This window comes from Delphinus delphis, chromosome 1 (genome assembly GCF_949987515.2).
Source record: "Delphinus delphis chromosome 1, mDelDel1.2, whole genome shotgun sequence".
NCBI classification, from domain to species: Eukaryota; Metazoa; Chordata; class Mammalia; order Artiodactyla; family Delphinidae; genus Delphinus; species Delphinus delphis.
In genome coordinates this window covers 17,701,999-17,719,254 of record NC_082683.1, presented here as the reverse complement: position 1 = coordinate 17,719,254, position 17,256 = coordinate 17,701,999, and the positions used below count along the sequence as shown (strand labels likewise).

At 37.0% G+C, this 17,256-nt stretch overlaps 1 protein-coding gene across 2 annotated transcripts in view; it reads right to left on the bottom strand.

The window, feature by feature from the left end:
• Positions 1-17,256, bottom strand: part of KDM1A (lysine demethylase 1A) — a 64,213-nt gene that overhangs the window by 29,018 nt on the left and 17,939 nt on the right. Inside the window, exons 3-4 of one of the 2 annotated variants that reach the window (XM_060015794.1) lie at positions 12,888-12,947; positions 1,355-1,488 (exon numbers count right to left, since the gene is read on the bottom strand). In XM_060015794.1, the coding sequence (XP_059871777.1) occupies positions 1,355-1,488; positions 12,888-12,947 (194 nt within the window). The remainder of the gene's footprint in view (positions 1-1,354; positions 1,489-12,887; positions 12,948-17,256) is intronic. The other variant, XM_060015804.1, reaches the window with a different exon arrangement.

Sequence of the window (17,256 nt, the reverse complement as noted above, 5' to 3'; positions counted from 1 at the left end):
AATGCACATTAAGAATTTTCCATTCACTTTAAAAAAATCACCCTATTTTCCTTCACAAAAAAGAACCTTTATTCTGTACTACAAAAACCTACCAATCACTCTAGATGAATGGCATTTAACAATCCAAATTTAGCAGTAGTTTTGCAATGTAATGGTCAAAATAAAGACGTTAGTGGTGGCTAAAAAGACATCTCTGAGCTATATCCAAAATAACTGAAATTACAACATGAATTTCTTCTACTTTGTATCACTCCAGAGTACAATGAATATGTTCTGAATAGTATATAAAGAATTTCTGATGAATAAAGGACATTAAAGAAAAATTCACAGAAGAAATACAAATGACTAATAAATGTGAAAGAGCAATCAGTCTGGGGCTTCCCTGGTGGCGCAGTGGTTGAGTCTGCCTGCCGATGCAGGCAACACGGGTTCATGCCCCGGTGCAGGAGGATCCCACATGCCGCAGAGCGGCTGGGCCCGTGAGCCACGGCCGCTGAGCCTGCGCGTCTGGAGCCTGTGCTCCACAATGGGAGAGGCCACAGCAGTAAAAGGCCCGCGTACCGCAAAAAAAAAAAAAAAAAAAAAAAAAAGCAATCAGTCTAAGTAATCAAAGAAATGGAAAATAAATGAAATGATTTTGGTCTACTACAGCAGCACAGATTATCATCGTTTTAATCACAAAAACAGGGCAGGGTAACGAGGGTGTCAACTGGGTCAGCCTCTCTGGGAAGCAATCTGACAACATGTATCAAATCTTTAAAAGCCTTCATACTTTTTGACCAGGTAGTTTTCCTTCTAGAACGCTATCCTAAGGAAATAACCAGAGATAAGAGTCAAGAATGTATAAAGCTGTTCAGAGCTTCATTATAATAAGCAAAAATGGACATTTAAATGCCCAACAGTTAAAGTATGACCCAACTGTCAGACAAAAAAATATTTTGCCGACATTAAAAATCAATCATTTAGCCAGAGGAGGAAGATCAACCAGATGAGAAGAACAGAATAAGGGTTTCTCTTACCCTGGGAAGGAAAGACAAAGTGATTATTTTTAATGTATTATTAAAAAAAAAAAGTGTGTAAAGATTCTTATTGTGTGTTTATGAGGTTATGAGGAAAGAAAAGGATCCCAAGAATGCATGGAAGTAGGATCTCAATTTTGTAAAAACAAAAATTAAATGTACCTTTAAAAAAATACCTGGAGGAAAAAACGCCTAATTTTTAACAGTGGTTATCTCGGAATAGTATTACAGATAACTTAAAAATTCTTTCCTCTCTATTTTTCCCCCCATATTCTATATAAAAGTAATATGTACCTTTTACAATTCAGGTGGAAAAAAGCTGATTGGAAACTTACTGTGCGGTTTCTAATGAACAGAAAAACCTTCTGGGTTTGCTGTGGTCCACTGATGATATCTGGAAAACAGGCTGCTTCTTGAGAAGTCATCCGGTCATGAGGAAGTCTACTCTGGAAAGCTGCACCCTCCACACCTAACAAAGAAAAGCAAAGGACTTCTGGGAAAAGTGAAAGTGAACACAAAACTAGGGATAATGATTATGCCTCAAACTCCTTTCTTGCCTGAAGAACCTCTGTAAAGCTTTGCCTTATTTGCAGACTGATCTCACTTCCTTTTTTAAAAAAACTTTCAATTTGCTCAAAAGCTGAAACATCCTTAGGATTTAGTCATTCTTTTCAGCTTAACATTCCAAAAATCAGTTTACTAATGAGTGAAACAATATACCATATAAAGCACAAGGCATTTAGAATATTTTCTTCATCCACAAAAAAACTTTAAAATATTGGAGGACACTCTAATTAAAATTAGCATTACTGATAATATACAATAAAATTTAAAACTAAAGACCCAGAATAAAGGAAAATACACTAACGAAAGCAAAAGAGGTTATGGAGTGAAAAACACAATCACATGCCTTCTTTTAGGACTACAGCAGGGAACATGAAGAGGACTCTAAGGTTTAATAACCAACACATGATCTCATAAATGGCACCATCCATCAGTTCTCATAATTCAGTGCTGGCAAGCAGTGAAAGAAACTAAGCAGACTACAATGAAGAGATAAAAGAAAGCAAGGAATTCGCCTTTTCTGGCAGAAACATTAGAAATGCTTTACTACATATTGCAAGTAAAATATTTTACTGCATATACTATATAGTAATATATATACATAGTATATATATAACTTACATAACAAGTATAATTCTTAAAATTGGGTATTAAATTGATATTTTTATAAGCTGATGGTTAAGTACATCTTTTTAAGGTGTCCTCAGAAACATTCACATATATTTTACTTTTATTTCTAAGATGATCTCTCCCTGGTGGTCTAGTGGTTCGGATTCGGCGCTCTCTATCTAAGATGATCTTACAAATACATACTTCCATCAGCTTCTGAACATATCAAGAAACAATTTAAAGAGTTTCAAAATTCAATACCACTGAAGTAATTATATAAGTAACAAGACAGGCACCAGATATCCATATTTAATCATTTTAAAGCACATAAAACAAGAAGTTGGAAGCACTGATAATGGAAGCAACTTTAAAGGAAAGGCATTAGTAAGATTAGGAGAATAAAAAGAACAAGGCAGAGACCTTCAATATGGTGGAGGAGTGAGACGTGGAGATCACCTTCCTCCCCACAAATACATCAGAAATACATCTACACATGGAACAACTCCTATAGAACACCTACTGAACGCTGGCAGAAGACCTCAGACATCCCAAAAGGCAAGAAACTCCCCACGTACCTGGCCATGTGGCTGACAGGGTCTTGGTGCTCCAGCCGGATGTCAGGCCTGTGCCTCTGAGGTGGGAGAGCCGAGTTCAGGACATTGGTCCACCAGAGACCTCCCAGCTCCACATAATATCAAACGGCGAGAGCTCTCCCAGAGATCTCCATCTCAACACTAAGACCCAGCTCCACTGAACAACCAGCAATCTACAGTACTGGACACCTTATGCCAAACAACTAGCAAGACAGGAACACAACCTCACCCATTAGCAGAGAGGCTACCAAAAATCATAATAAGGTCACAAACACCCCAAAACACACCACCGGATGTGGTCCTGCCCACCAGAAAGACAAGATCCAGCCTCATCCACCAGAAGACAGGCACTACTCCCATCCACCAGGAAGCCTACACAACCCACTGAACCAACCTTAGCCACTAGGGGCAGACACCAAAAACAACAGGAACTATGAACCTGCAGCCTGCAAAAAGGAGACCCCAAACACAGTAAGTTAAGCAAAATGAGAAGACAGAGAAACACACAGCAGATGAAGGAGCAAGGTAAAAACGTACCAGACCAAACAAATGAAGAGGAAACAGGCAGTCTACCTGAAAAAGAATTCAGATAAAGATGATCCAAAATCTTGAAAATACAATGGACAAATACAAGGATCGTTTCACAAAGAGCTAGAAGAACTAAAGAGCAAACAAACAATGATGAACAACACAATAAATGCAATAAAAACTTCTCTACAAGGAATCAATAGCAGAATAACTGAGGTAGAAGAACAGATAAGTGACCTGGAAGATAAAACAGTGGAAATAACTACTGCAGAGCAGAATAAAGAAAAAAGAATGAGAAGAATTGAGGACAGCCTTAGAGAACTCTGGGACAACATTAAACGCACCAACATTCGAATTATAGGGGTCCCAGAAGAAGAAGAGAAAAAGAAAGGGAGAAAATATCTGAAGAGATTATAGTTGAAAACTTCCCTAATACGGAAAAGGAAATAGTCAATCAAGTCCAGGAAGCACAGAGAGTGCCATAAAGGATAAATCCAAGGAGAAACACGCCAAGACACATATTAATCAAACTGTCAAAAATTAAATACAAAGAAAAAATATTAAAAGCAGCAAGGGAGGGCTTCCCTGGTGGCACAGTGGTTGAGAGTCCGCCTGCCAATGCAGGGGACACGGGTTCGTGCCCCGGTCCGGGAAGATCCCACATGCCGTGGAGCGGCTAGGCCTGTGAGCCATGGCTGCTAAGCCTGCGTGTCCGGAGCCTGTGCTCCGCAACGGGAGAGGCCCACGTACTGCAAAAAAAAAAAAAAAAAGCAGCAAGGGAAAAACAACAAGTAACATACAAGGGAATCCCCATAAGGTTAACAGCTGATCTTTCAGCAGAAACTCTGCAAGCCAGATGGGAGTGGCAAGACATATTTAAAGTGATGAAAGGGAAAAACCTACAATCAAGATTACTCTACCCAGCAAGGATCTCATTCAGATTTGATGGAGAAATTTAAAACCTTTACAGACAAGCAAAAGCTCAGAGAATTCAGCACCACCAAACCAGCTTTACAACAAATGGTAAAGGAACTTCTCTAGGCAGGAAACACAAGAGAAGGAAAAGACCTACAATAACAAACCAAAAACAATTAAGAAAATGGTCACAGGAACACACATATCGATAATTACCTTAAATGTAAATGGAATAAACACTCCCACCAAAAGACACAGACTGGCTGAACGGATACAAAAACAAGACCCGTATATATGCTGTCTACAAGAGACCCACTTCACACCTAGGGACACATACACTGAAAGTGAGGGGATGGAAAAAGATATTCCATGCAAATGGAAATCGCAAGAAAGCTGGAGTAGCAATTCTCACATCAGACAAGATAGACTTTAAAACAAAGACCATTACAAGAGACAAAGAAGAACACACATAATGATAAAGGGATCACTCCAAGAAGAAGATATAACAATTTAAATATTTATGCATGCAACAGAGGATCACCTCAATACATAAGGCAAATGCTAACAGCCATAAAAGAGGAAATCGACAGTAACAGAATCATAGTAGGAAGCTTTACCACCCCATTTTCACCAATGGACAGATCATCCAAAATGAAATAAGGAAACACAAGCTTTAAATGATACATTAAACAAGATGGACTTAATTGATATTTATAGGACATTCCATCCAAAAACAACAGAATACACTTTCTGCTCAAGTGCTCATGGAACATTCTCCGGGAAAGATCATATACTGGGTCACAAATCAAGCCTTAGTAAATTTAAGAAAATTGAAATCATATCAAGTATCTTTTCTGACCACAGTGCTATGAGACTAGATATCAACTACAGGGAAAAAATCTGTAAAAAATACAAACACACGGAGGCTAAACAATACACTACTTAATAACCAAGAGATCACTGAAGAAATCAAAGGTGAAATCAAAAAATACCTAGAAACAAATGACAATAAAAACGTGATGACCCAAAACCTATGGGATGCAGCAAAAGCAGTTCTAAGAGGGAAGTTTATAGCAATACAATCCTACCTCAAGAAACAAGAAACATCTCAAATAAACCACCTAAACTTACACCTAAAGCAATTAGAGAAAGAAGAACAAAAAAACCCCAAAGTTAGCAGAAGGAAAGAAATCATAAAGATCAGATCAGAAATAAATGAAAAAGAAATGAAGGAAACAATAGCAAAGATCAATAAAACTAAAAGCTGGTTCTTTGAGAAGATAAACAAAATCGATAAACCATTAGCCAGACTCAAGAAAAAAAGGCAGAAGACTCAAATCAACAGAATAAGAAATGAAAAAGAAGTAACAACTGACACTGCAGAAATACAAAGGATCATGAGAGATTACTACAATCAACTATATGCCAATAAAATGGACACCCTGGAAGAAATGGACAAATTGTTAGAAAAGCACAACCTTCCGAGACTGAACCAGGAAGAAATAGAAAATATAAACAGACCAATCACAAGCAGTGAAATTGAAACCGTGATTAAAAATCTTCCAACAGGGCTTCCCTGGTGGCGCAGCGGTTGGGAGTCCGCCTGCCGATGCAGGGGACGCGGGTTCGTGCCCTGGTCCGGGAGGATCCCACATGCCGCGGAGAGGCTGGGCCCGTGAGCCATGGCCGCTGGGCCTGCGCGTCCGGACCCTGTGCTCCACAATGGGAGAGGCCACAAGAGTGAGAGGCCTGCGTACCGCAAAAAAAAAAAAAAAAATCTTCCAACATACAAAAGCCCAGGACCAGATGGCTAAACAGGCGAATTCTATCAAACATTTAGAGAAGAGCTAACATCTATCCTTCTCAAACTCTTCCAAAATACAGCAGAGGGAGGAACACTCCCAAACTCATTCTACAAGGCCACCATCACCCTGATACCAAAACCAGACAAAGATGTCACAAAGAAAGAAAACTACAGGCCAATATCACTGATGAACATAGATGCAAAAATCCTCAACAAAATACTGGCAAACAGAATCCAACAGCACATTAAAAGAATCACACACCGTGATCAAGTGCGGTTTATCGCAGGAATGCAGGGATTCCTCAGTATACGCAAATTGATCAATGTGATAAACCATATTAACAAATTGAAGGAGAAAAACCATATGATCATCTCCATAGATGCAGAAAAAGCTTTCAACCAAATTCAACACCCATTTATGATAAAAACCCTCCAGAAAGTAAGCATAGAGGGAACTTACCTCAACATAATAAAGGCCATATATGACAAACCCACAGCCAACATCATTCCCAATGGTGAAAAACTGAAACCATTTCCTCTAAGATCAGGAATAAGACAAGGTTGCCCACTCTCACCACTATTATTCAACATAGTTTCGGAATTTTTAGCCACAGCAATCAAAGAAAAAGAAATAAAAGGAATCCAAATCAGAAAAGAAGTAAAGCTGTCACTGTTTGCAGATGACATGATACCACACATAGAGAATCCTAAAGATGCTACCAGAAAACTACTAGAGCTAATCAATGAATTTGGTAAAGTAGAAGGATACAAAATTAATGCACAGAAATCTCTTGCATTCCTATACACTAATGATGAAAAATCTGAAAGAGAAATTAAGGAAACACTCCCATTTACCACTGCAACTAAAAGAATAAAATACCTAGGGATAAACCTACCTAAGTAGACAAAAGACCCGTATGCAGAAAACTATAAGACACTGAAATTAAAGACAATACAAACAGATGCAGAGATACACCATGTTCTTGGATTGGAAGAATCAACAATGTGAAAATGACTATCTTACCCAAAGCAATCTACAGATTCAAGGCAATCCCTATCAAACTACCAATGGCAGTTTTCACAGAACTAGAACAAAAAATTTCACAATTTGTATGGAAACACAAAAGACCCCGAATAGCCAAAGCAATCTTGAGAAAGAAAAACGGAGCTGGAGGAATCAGGCTCGCTGACTTCAGACTATACTACAAAGCTACAGTAATCAGGACAGTATGGTACTGGCACAAAAACAGAAATATAGATCAATGGAACAGGATAGAAAGCCCAGAGATAAACCCACGCACATATGGTTACCTTATTTTTGATAAAGGAGGCAAGAATATACAATGGAGAAAAGACAGCCTCTTCAATAAGTGGTGCTGGGAAAACTGGACAGCTACATGTAAAAGAATGAAATTAGAACACCGCCTAACACCATACAAAAAAATTAACTCAAAATGGATTAAAGACCTAAATGTAAGGCCAGACACTATAAAACGCTTAGAGGAAAACCTAGGTAGAACACTCTATGACATAAATCACAGCAAGATCCTTTTTGACCCACCTCCTAGAGAAATGGAAATAAAAATAAACAAATGGGACCTAATGAAACTTAAAAGCTCTTGCACAGCAAAGGAAAATATAAACAAGATGAAAAGACAACCCTCAGAACGGGAGAAAATATTTGCAAATGAAGCAACTGACAAAGGATTAATCTCCAAAATTTACAAGCAGCTCATGCAGCTCAATATCAAAAAAACAACCAACCCAATCCAAAAACGGGCAGAATACCTAAATAGACATTTCTCCAAAGAAGATATACAGATTGCCAACAAACACATGAAAGGATGCTCAACATCACTAATCATTAGAGAAATGCAAATCAAAACTACAATGAGGTATCACCTCACACCAGTCAGAATGGCCATCATCAAAAAAATCTACAAACAATAAATGCTGGAGAGGGTGTGGAGAAAAGGGAACCCTCTTGCACTGTTGGTGGGAATGTAAATTGATATACCCACTATGGAGAACCGTATGGAGGTTCCTTAAAAAACTAAAAATAGAACTACCATACGACCCAGCAATCCCACTACTAGGCATATACCCTGAGAAAACCATAATTCAAAAAGAGTCATGTACCACAATGTTCACTGCAGCTCTATTTACAACAGCCAGGACATGGAAGCAACCTAGTTGTTCATCGACAGATGAATGGATAAAGAAGATGTGGCACATATATACAATGGAATATTAATCAGCCATAAAAGAAACGAAATCGAGTTATTTGTAGTGAGGTGGATGGACATAGAGATTGTTATACAGAGTGAAGTAAGTCAGAAAGAGAAAAATAAATACCGTATGCTAACACATATAATATGGAATCTAAAAAAGAAAAAAAAAAGGTTCTGAAGAACCCAAGGGCAGTACAGGAATAAAGACACAGACGTAGAGAATGGACTTGAGGACACAGGGAGGGGGAAGGCTAAGCTGGGATGAAGTGAGAGAGTGGCACGGACTTATATATACTATCAAATAGAAAACAGATAGCTAGTGGGAAGCAGCCACATAGCACAGGGAGATCAGCTCGGTGCTTTGTGACCACCTAGAGGGGTGGGATGGGGCAGTGGGGTAGGGAGGGTGGGAGGGAGATGCAAGAGGGAGGAGATATGGGGATATATGTATATGTAGAGCTGATTCACTTTGTTATAAAGCAGAAACTAACACACCATTGTAAAGCAATTATACTCCAATAAAGATGTTTAAAAAAAAAAGAAGAAGAAGAACAAAGCAGGTAAAGATGTAACTTAGAAAATTATAGCTAAGCTATTGAGGTGTTGTTTCCACAAAGACATCCAAACACTATCTAGGAAAAAATAATGGTTAACAAGAGGTTAAGCAAAAATGTCTAATGCTACTGTGGGCTGTACATTAAGAAATACTGTTGTTGGAGACAAGAAGAAAAATTCATCCATTCACAGTAGATTATGAGGGCACAAATACTGTATTCACAACAGTAGATCAAATCAATAATCCTCACATTTAATGAATCTCAACCTAAAATTAAAGACTGTCAGAATTACTTACTCCTTAAGGAAAAAAATAATCAGTAACAGCCATACTGTGGAGGGTGAAGCATGAAATTAAGGCATGAAAAGAAGAAATGCTGACTATCAGATGTATAGGTTATTTCAGTAATTTGAAAGCTTCTAAAACTATACAGCTTTTTTTTTTTTAATTTATTTTTTGGCTGTGTTGGATCTTTGTTGCTGCACGCGGACTTGCTCCGCGGCATGTGGGATCTTCCCGGACCAGGGATCAAACCCATGTCCCCTGCGTTGGCAGGCAGATTCTTAACCACTGCGCCACCAGGGAAGCCCCAACTATACAGCTCTGATGTCCCCAGTCCTGTACCCCCAAATCAAAATAAAAAAACAAAGCCAAGTCCCAAAACATGTCACATTTATAAGAAGCATTATCTACCCAATAATTCTGAGTATTTGGACCAAATACCTCTTAATAGGTTACTTCTTGGTGTATTTCATGAGTGTATACTATTAATAAGACAACCAATGAACCCTGTAAACTCTACTTCTCCCTCCCCAAAACAGGGTAGTTTTCTTTCTTAGCTATATTATCTTCTATATATATGTTTAATAAGTGGTCAATGAACATCAATCCTACTGCAAAATACTATTGTCAATGACAGCCAGAAAAACCATGTGGGGAAAAAGCACTAAATTTTACATTATATTTGGTTCCTCATTCCAAGTGTTCTTATCAACAGAAATCACTCCAATATAGTTGGCTAATTTGGGAAATATGTAACAATTAAGAAATTTTATATGAGTCATGACAGTTTTAAATTATCTTTGAATCAAACATCAAAAGTTTAACAAAAGGAATTAAAGAAGCCAAAAGTCGTAACATTAATGTGTATGTGGAATAACACTGTTCTCCATCTCTATCTTCTATATAACATCTAAAAACAACCCCAATTATTCTTAAAAATAAATTTTTAAAAAATGAAAAATGGTCCCTAAAAACTCAGTAATTATTGCCTTCCTTCTGGTTTTTAGGGATGAAAATTACTATTCCAAAAAAGGAAACCATTATCAAAATCAAGGTGAAAAGTGTGCAAGATGAAAAAATCTAACTTTTTTCCAAGGAAACAAAAAATGTTAATTTGGAAACTAAACTGCTCAGAAGGTAAATCAAAACATTCTTTCTATAAAATATTTCAAAATGAACTAACAAACCATTCTGGATAATCTAACTCAAGTATCTCCTTTAGAGGGAAGAATCTTACAGAATACAATTGTCTTCAGTATAACATCCTGATTAAAAGTAGCAGTAGTACATATAATTCAGAAGTATTTACACTTGGCTCTGGAATACAGTTTTATACTTTGGTGTTTGTGTGTACTTAACAGAGTCTGGTATTCTGGAAATTTAGAATATTTCAAAGATGCTACCTTAATTTTTTAAAAGCCCCAAGGCTGCCTACATACCAATCTTGCCCTCTGTTCAATTCCTCTTTCTCACCACTTAACACAGGAAATTTCCAGCATCACCTTTCAAAATGCAGTCATGCTAAAGCATAATTGCCTTTTCTAATGGTCTGATTGGCTAATGCTTTCCCTCAAAACACAGTAAAAGTAGTTAAATATTTAAGGGACTAATTTAGATCTTTCCGGATATATCAATTAGGCAGAAAAAAGGAGGGGAGGGAAGTGAGTATATAGGACTGCTATTCCATGAAATCATTTCCCCCCGATTCTGATATGATACAGGTAGCATCTTGAATGAAGTAAGAGAGATATAACAACAGAAAAGAAGGCCTCCATGAGTTTCTTGCCTTTTTTCCCCCTTTATTAACGTAGAGAAAATGAACTACAATTAGATTTCTAGCTAAAGAGGGAAAACAAGAGCCTGATAGGATGCACATATAAACTTCCTAAAATTAGTAAGTTTAGATGCACCATATCCAGTCTTATAATAGTTTAAAAATAAAAGAATAAAGAATAGGGGGAGAAGAGAGAAAAAGGAAAAAGAGGAAAATCCTATGATTTCTTATGCTTTAGATTTTTTTTTTTCAGCGTAAACGCACACTTTAAATGATTCTATAAGGGAAGGTGTAAGGAATAGTATACGCATAAGAAACGAGACCTCTGGGTTTTCACTCCTCCACAGTTGGGTATATTCCTGGTCGAGTCATTTAACTTTGTGTTTCAGGACCTGATAAAACAGGGGTGATACAAATACCACCTATTTGAAGGCAGAAAGCTAGGCAAGATGACCTCAAGTTCCCTTCTAACTTTCAAGATTTAGGATGTAAACACCAACTTGCTATGATTTTTTAAAAGTCAAGATGTGATCCTGGTCCCAAGATACTCATGACGGTCATTTGGTTTTGTTAAGAGAATAACATTGATCACTTATAAGCATACGTTTCTAACTCTGACTGATCATCTCACAAATACATGCTTCTGAACAAGGTGAAAATCTAAAGAAGAGACCTTGAAGGGTTCAGAATAGTCACCACCATTCCTGGAAACACTTAAAACTCATGTTCTACTAATATTAAGTCAGTAGCACCACAGTTCTATAAGAAAGTCTGCTTTTACTTTCAGCAATACAACATGTTGTTTACTTAAGCAAAAGAGTAAACTTATTTATTACTCATGTAAAAACAAAACAAAAAGAAACAAGAAAACTCAATTTATTTCTTCAAGATTAAAGCTCTAAAGGCTATCCCTGACCCTCAACAGTTCCTTGGAAGATCCAATTGTGCATCATTTGATGAAAAGCATTCTTGAAGATTTATCTATCAGATACAGACTCTGAAAGAGAATTTTAACTCCTCTAAGACAACCATGTACTGATTATCAACCTCCAATCCTTCAAATAGCATTTAAAGAAGTCTACTTCTAACATTCTGGATCCCCTAAGTACTAATTTCTGTATTAACATTGAACTATTTTTGATCTAAGAGAGTAAAATACAAAATATTCCCTGGACCTGCTGTACACAAACTATAATAAACAAATAATTTTAAAGTAGACTTAAGAGTTCAAAAGTGACAAACTCCATAAGTGATACCTATTCCAAGTCTATCAAAATGTATATATAAACTAGTTTTGAGCACTGGCACACACAATTGCATCCTTTAAGAGGTAAAGGATGAAATCCAGATATTCTACTTTGGATTCTTGGAACAAACTTTAACTGTTCCAGATAGGCCCCTATAAATCATTTAACCCTTTACTTTTTCCAAAAGTTAAAATCTCATAGTTTGGTCTGAAAAGAAACAGCACTTCAAGCAGAGTTTTTAACAAAGATTAATTTTCATGTGAGAAACAAAATGTTTAAACTGCAAAATGATTAACTATGTAATGTTAACTGAAAAAACTGTATCCAATACCACTTAACAACCATTTCTCTTGCCCACATAGTTCCTCTGACTAATCCTAGAAGGCCTTTCCATCCTGTTTTTCAGCCTATGGCTTCCCCTCTGTGTATAAAGTTATTTTTCTTTGTAAAGGTCCCATGATTTCTAAGTCTATGTTTTATATCATGTTTACTTTTACTATAAAGGCTGCTGGGGAGAAAAGTATCCGCCATCTCCTCAAAAACATGAAGAAGAGTGGAGGGCTGAGATCGGCCTGAGGACTTCAAAAGGTTTTGCTTGCCTTTGTTCTGTCTACACTTTCTCCTATTATACTACTCTGTCCTGTGGGTTAAAGTTCCCCTGCGCTTCTGGCTAAAATGTGGGTACTACAGCCAAAAACACTTGCAAGCATCAAACCCTGACTTGGCGGCTCTTGCTAAGTGGCAAGCATCTAATGCCACCCTCACCTGATGCTTGGCCGTCTCCATACCCTCCAGAACTGTCGTCTTGAAGTCCTCCTGCTTGCCCTGTGGAAGGAAAGAGGAGAACTCAGGGACCTTACTCCATAAATTGAGATAATATCTGGACATAAAGGCCTAATAGTTGGCGACTCACAAATTCACCACCAACTAGTAAACGCATATTCAGAGAGCTCCTTCTTCTGGAATCAAGGCCCAGGGAGTCACATTATAGTCTTCCAAATTCTGGTCAGGAAACTTCAACTTTACATGCTGATTCTTGTTGAAAGGTAGGAGAACAAAGTACGCAGTATTTCTAATCGCTAAATTCTTGCTGTCAGTCTTAATAGTCAAGGTTGGATGGGGGAAAAGGGATTCCAAATGTCTTTTACTACTTGTTGCTAGACTGAGAGTGGGTGTGACATGGGCTCTAGGATCTGGAGTTGCAACAATTCAGCATCTGCTCAATGTCTCTTAAACTTTACCTTTCTATCTAAAAAGAATATATATAAGACAACAAGCAAGACATAATTTTAATGAAATATTCTCCCCTTGACTTCAAAGAAGGGATGATAACTAAGATTCAGTTCCAAAAGAAGTTTCATTCACTATACATACTAGACAGTGCCAGATCCGAACATGCCAGTGCTTCCTCAGTAACACTTTAATTAAAACACCATAAAACACCTCACAGTCATATGCCAAGTACTGTAGATAGACATAACACAAGGGGGAAGGCTGGAGCAGGCAAGATGATGGGGGAGCTTCTACCTCAAGCTTCACAATAAGCCCTCTAAGAAATTTTCCTCATTGATTAATGTACAGAAATAACTTTAAGAAAAGTATCACAGCTTGAAAGTTAAACTTGAGAAAGTTCGGATAGATCATCTTCCAGACTCTTCCAAAAATCAATCACCAAGACAGATGCAATGATCCTCTTAAGCCTCTCGCCACCTGATATACTAGGGAAAACTACTACCAGTGTGATCTTTGGAAGATATGAAACACCATCCCACAAAGATCTAAAACTGGACACTCTTCATTAAACAGTTTATTCTAAAAGAATCTCAACTAGAAAGCAGATTGATTATTCTACCATTTGAGTTAAAAGGCAGCAGGAAAGTAAAACTAACATAGCCCCCTTACTATAAGAATGATCCCAGGTCTGTGAGACTTAAAATGACATTTTCATCTTTAAGTATATGAAGGTATTCATATATAAATGATTTCTGACAATATTATAATATGTTGCTAGATGGTATATGGTCTGCTTTGAAAGTAGAATAGAATCCCATCCTAAAATTATTTCACATTGCTCTTGTATAAACGGTACTTTAGGTTCTAGAAGGTTATGCTTCTCAGACAAGGTACAAGGTATATGATTTGCTGTTTACAGCCTTTGGAAAGGGCATATAATTATGAAGAGATAACTCCAATTATGAAATCCAATCTGTAAACTTATCTTAAAAATGCAGGCTGTACATTTAAAATTTTACTTTTAAAGTTTAAATTAAAAAATGTTCATTCTTAATGAACTTATGGATTTATTCATTTAAAAGTCTTTCAGAGTTAAAAAGTTTCAGAGTTAAAATTGTTGTCATTATTTTCTTTGGTTCCAAATAGCACCAAACTACACCAGAAGATTAAGCTATTATTTTAGAAGGGGGGAAAGGGGCTGAAAACAATGAAAGAGTTTCCAAGAAGAACATTTAGGCATTAGGAATAATATAGCTCTTCTTTCTCAAATTATGTTTCTGGCTTCTTTAAGAAAGAATGAAAACAACAGTCTCTTCTAATGATGGCATCTCACCACTTCTTAATAAGTAAAAACAAAACCAAAAAACACTTCCAAGCTTGCCATTGAGACTGAATTATTTTACCCTTTCTATTTCTATCATTTTCCTTCTCCTCCCACTACATGTCATACAATATGCTATTTACTGTACTGATTTTTTTTTCCTGTCAATGTTTTTTCTTAATAGAAATATGGATTTCTTACCCCTGACTTATGTGCTCAGAAGGTCAACAAGGCTGCTCTTTTACAACAAGGTAAGGCAGTCTTTTTTGCTGTCTGCTTTTGAAAAGAGGTACTAACAAAATTCTTATAAAGACACTGTCCTTCGATAAAAATACGTAGGAGAAACATGGAAAATATTCAATACTCTGGAAGATTTTTAAAAGGTATCTCTCATAGCAACAGAAAGTCAAAAAAGAAATGAAACTCTAAAATACTACTTAAGCAGAGAAACAGGAGAAAACCAAGCAGAAGATGATATAAACATGAAAGAAATGATGGAAAACAAAAAGTGCTTAAAATTAAGTAAATGAACAATATATTTGTCTCTTGAATTGATGAATATTTATAACCTGCTTGAAAGTAAAGTTGCTATTTTCTCTCTAATCACAATATACTCATGAGTATTTTGAGGGTGCCTACTTCTCCAAAGACAGCAGAAAACAGCACCATTTTTATTAGTGGTATTCTAGACCAATTCTTCCTCTTTTTTTTTTTTTTTGCTTTACCAGCTCTCAGATCCTTTGTTTTGCCAGCATGCTATAATGTTCAAAGCACAGAATCATGCAATGCAATTGGCATAAGAAACAGTCTTATAATTACGTATTAATTTCCTTTATTCTTTAAGAGAATATTCATTTTATTAAGAACAGCACACATACAAATGTTTGCAGCTAACTTTCCATCCAGGTAGTGTCTCTGATTAGAACATATAAAATGCCATATTCATTTGCTCTTCGGGTCTTTCAGGCCTAGAACTCTGCTTCTGACAGTGGCACAAAGACATGGAACAGCAGGCAAATGTGGTTGTTATCTTCCATGAGCTCAAATTCAAAACAGAAGATGAAAATATACACAAGCAATTTTTTAATATCACCTTGATTTTGGCACTACTGAATGAGCAGACTTCCTTTTGTTTTCACACACCCCCGCCGACAACACACACACAAATCCTCAAGTTTGAAGTAGAGACCCTAATACAGTTTATTTGTGCATATCTTCTCCAAGTTCAAAATAAAATCTTTTCAGTTTATCTTCCATAGCAGCCTTTCAGTTGTCCTCTAATAAATCTACAGATCTGTTAAGTTATTCTTGAAGAACAGTTAAGTATTTTAGTTATAGTCACACTACTGAATTGTTTTTTCATCTTGATTCAAACTCTCAAGAGACCAATCTTTCAACATCTTAAGAGGAAGTCTATTACATTCAAATACTTTTATCTGGCAGGCATGGAGGCGAGAATCATTGGTGTGTTGTTCCCAGGAATATACTGAACAACATATTCATCACATTTTGACTATTTAGTTTCTTGGAATCACATTAACTGATAACTTTGTAAACATTTTGAGGAATTACTAAATCTTCTAGGAAGCAATGATCTTTAAACAGAAAATCAATTCATCAAAATTTATTTAATCAAAAATTTACCAAATTTACAGAATAAAAATAACTGCCAAGGATTGACTTCAATTGAACCTAAGAAACTAGCAAAGGAAAAAAACATCTCAAAAGTTAAAACCATCTTTGAACACACAAGTTTGCACTATATTAACACACTAGTTGAGTTTCTTACTTAAAATAAGCTCACAAATTTAATGTTTACTGAATACCCATCCAAACTGCCAAGCACAAAATCAAAAGTAGAAAAGGCTGAGTCCCTATTTTCAAAGGGCTCATAATCTAATTGGGGAAAGATGAAAAATATCCAGAAAGAAACTTTTTTTTTTTTTTTTTTAAAGGAAACAAGAAACACACACTTGGGGGAATCAGGGAAGCTTTTCCGAACAAATCCAGAAATTTGCATAGACTGGGGTGGGGGGTGCGGGGTACGGTGATACCACAGCATGGTCCAGAACATTTACAAAAGCAAGGAGAAAACCACAGACATGGTATGTACGAAGAATCGCACACAGCACCCTGCTTAATGAAGGAGATGATCTCAAAGAGCAGTGGGAGACACAAAGGATAAGCAAAAGTGGGCCACTTTCAGGGCCAAAACTTAAACTTGATCTTAATAGTAATGCAGGAGAATAGTATTTTTACCAGGAAAGCAACAAAACAAGTGATACTTTAATCAGTTTGTACTAGATGGATTAGAGGAGAAAGGTGATCTAGATAAAGGAGATCCAGTCGAAAGACTACTGAAATAATTTAGATGTGAAGTGAAATCCAGCAGAATAAAAAGGTGACAGTAGGGCTTCCCTGGTGGCGCAGTGGTTGAGAGTCCGCCTGCCGATGCAGGGGACACAGGTTCGTGCCCCCGTCCGGGAAGATCCCACATGCCGCAGAGCGGCTGGGCCCGTGAGCCATGGCCGCTGAGCCTGCGCGTCCGGAGCCTGTGCTCCGCAACAGGAGAGGCCACAG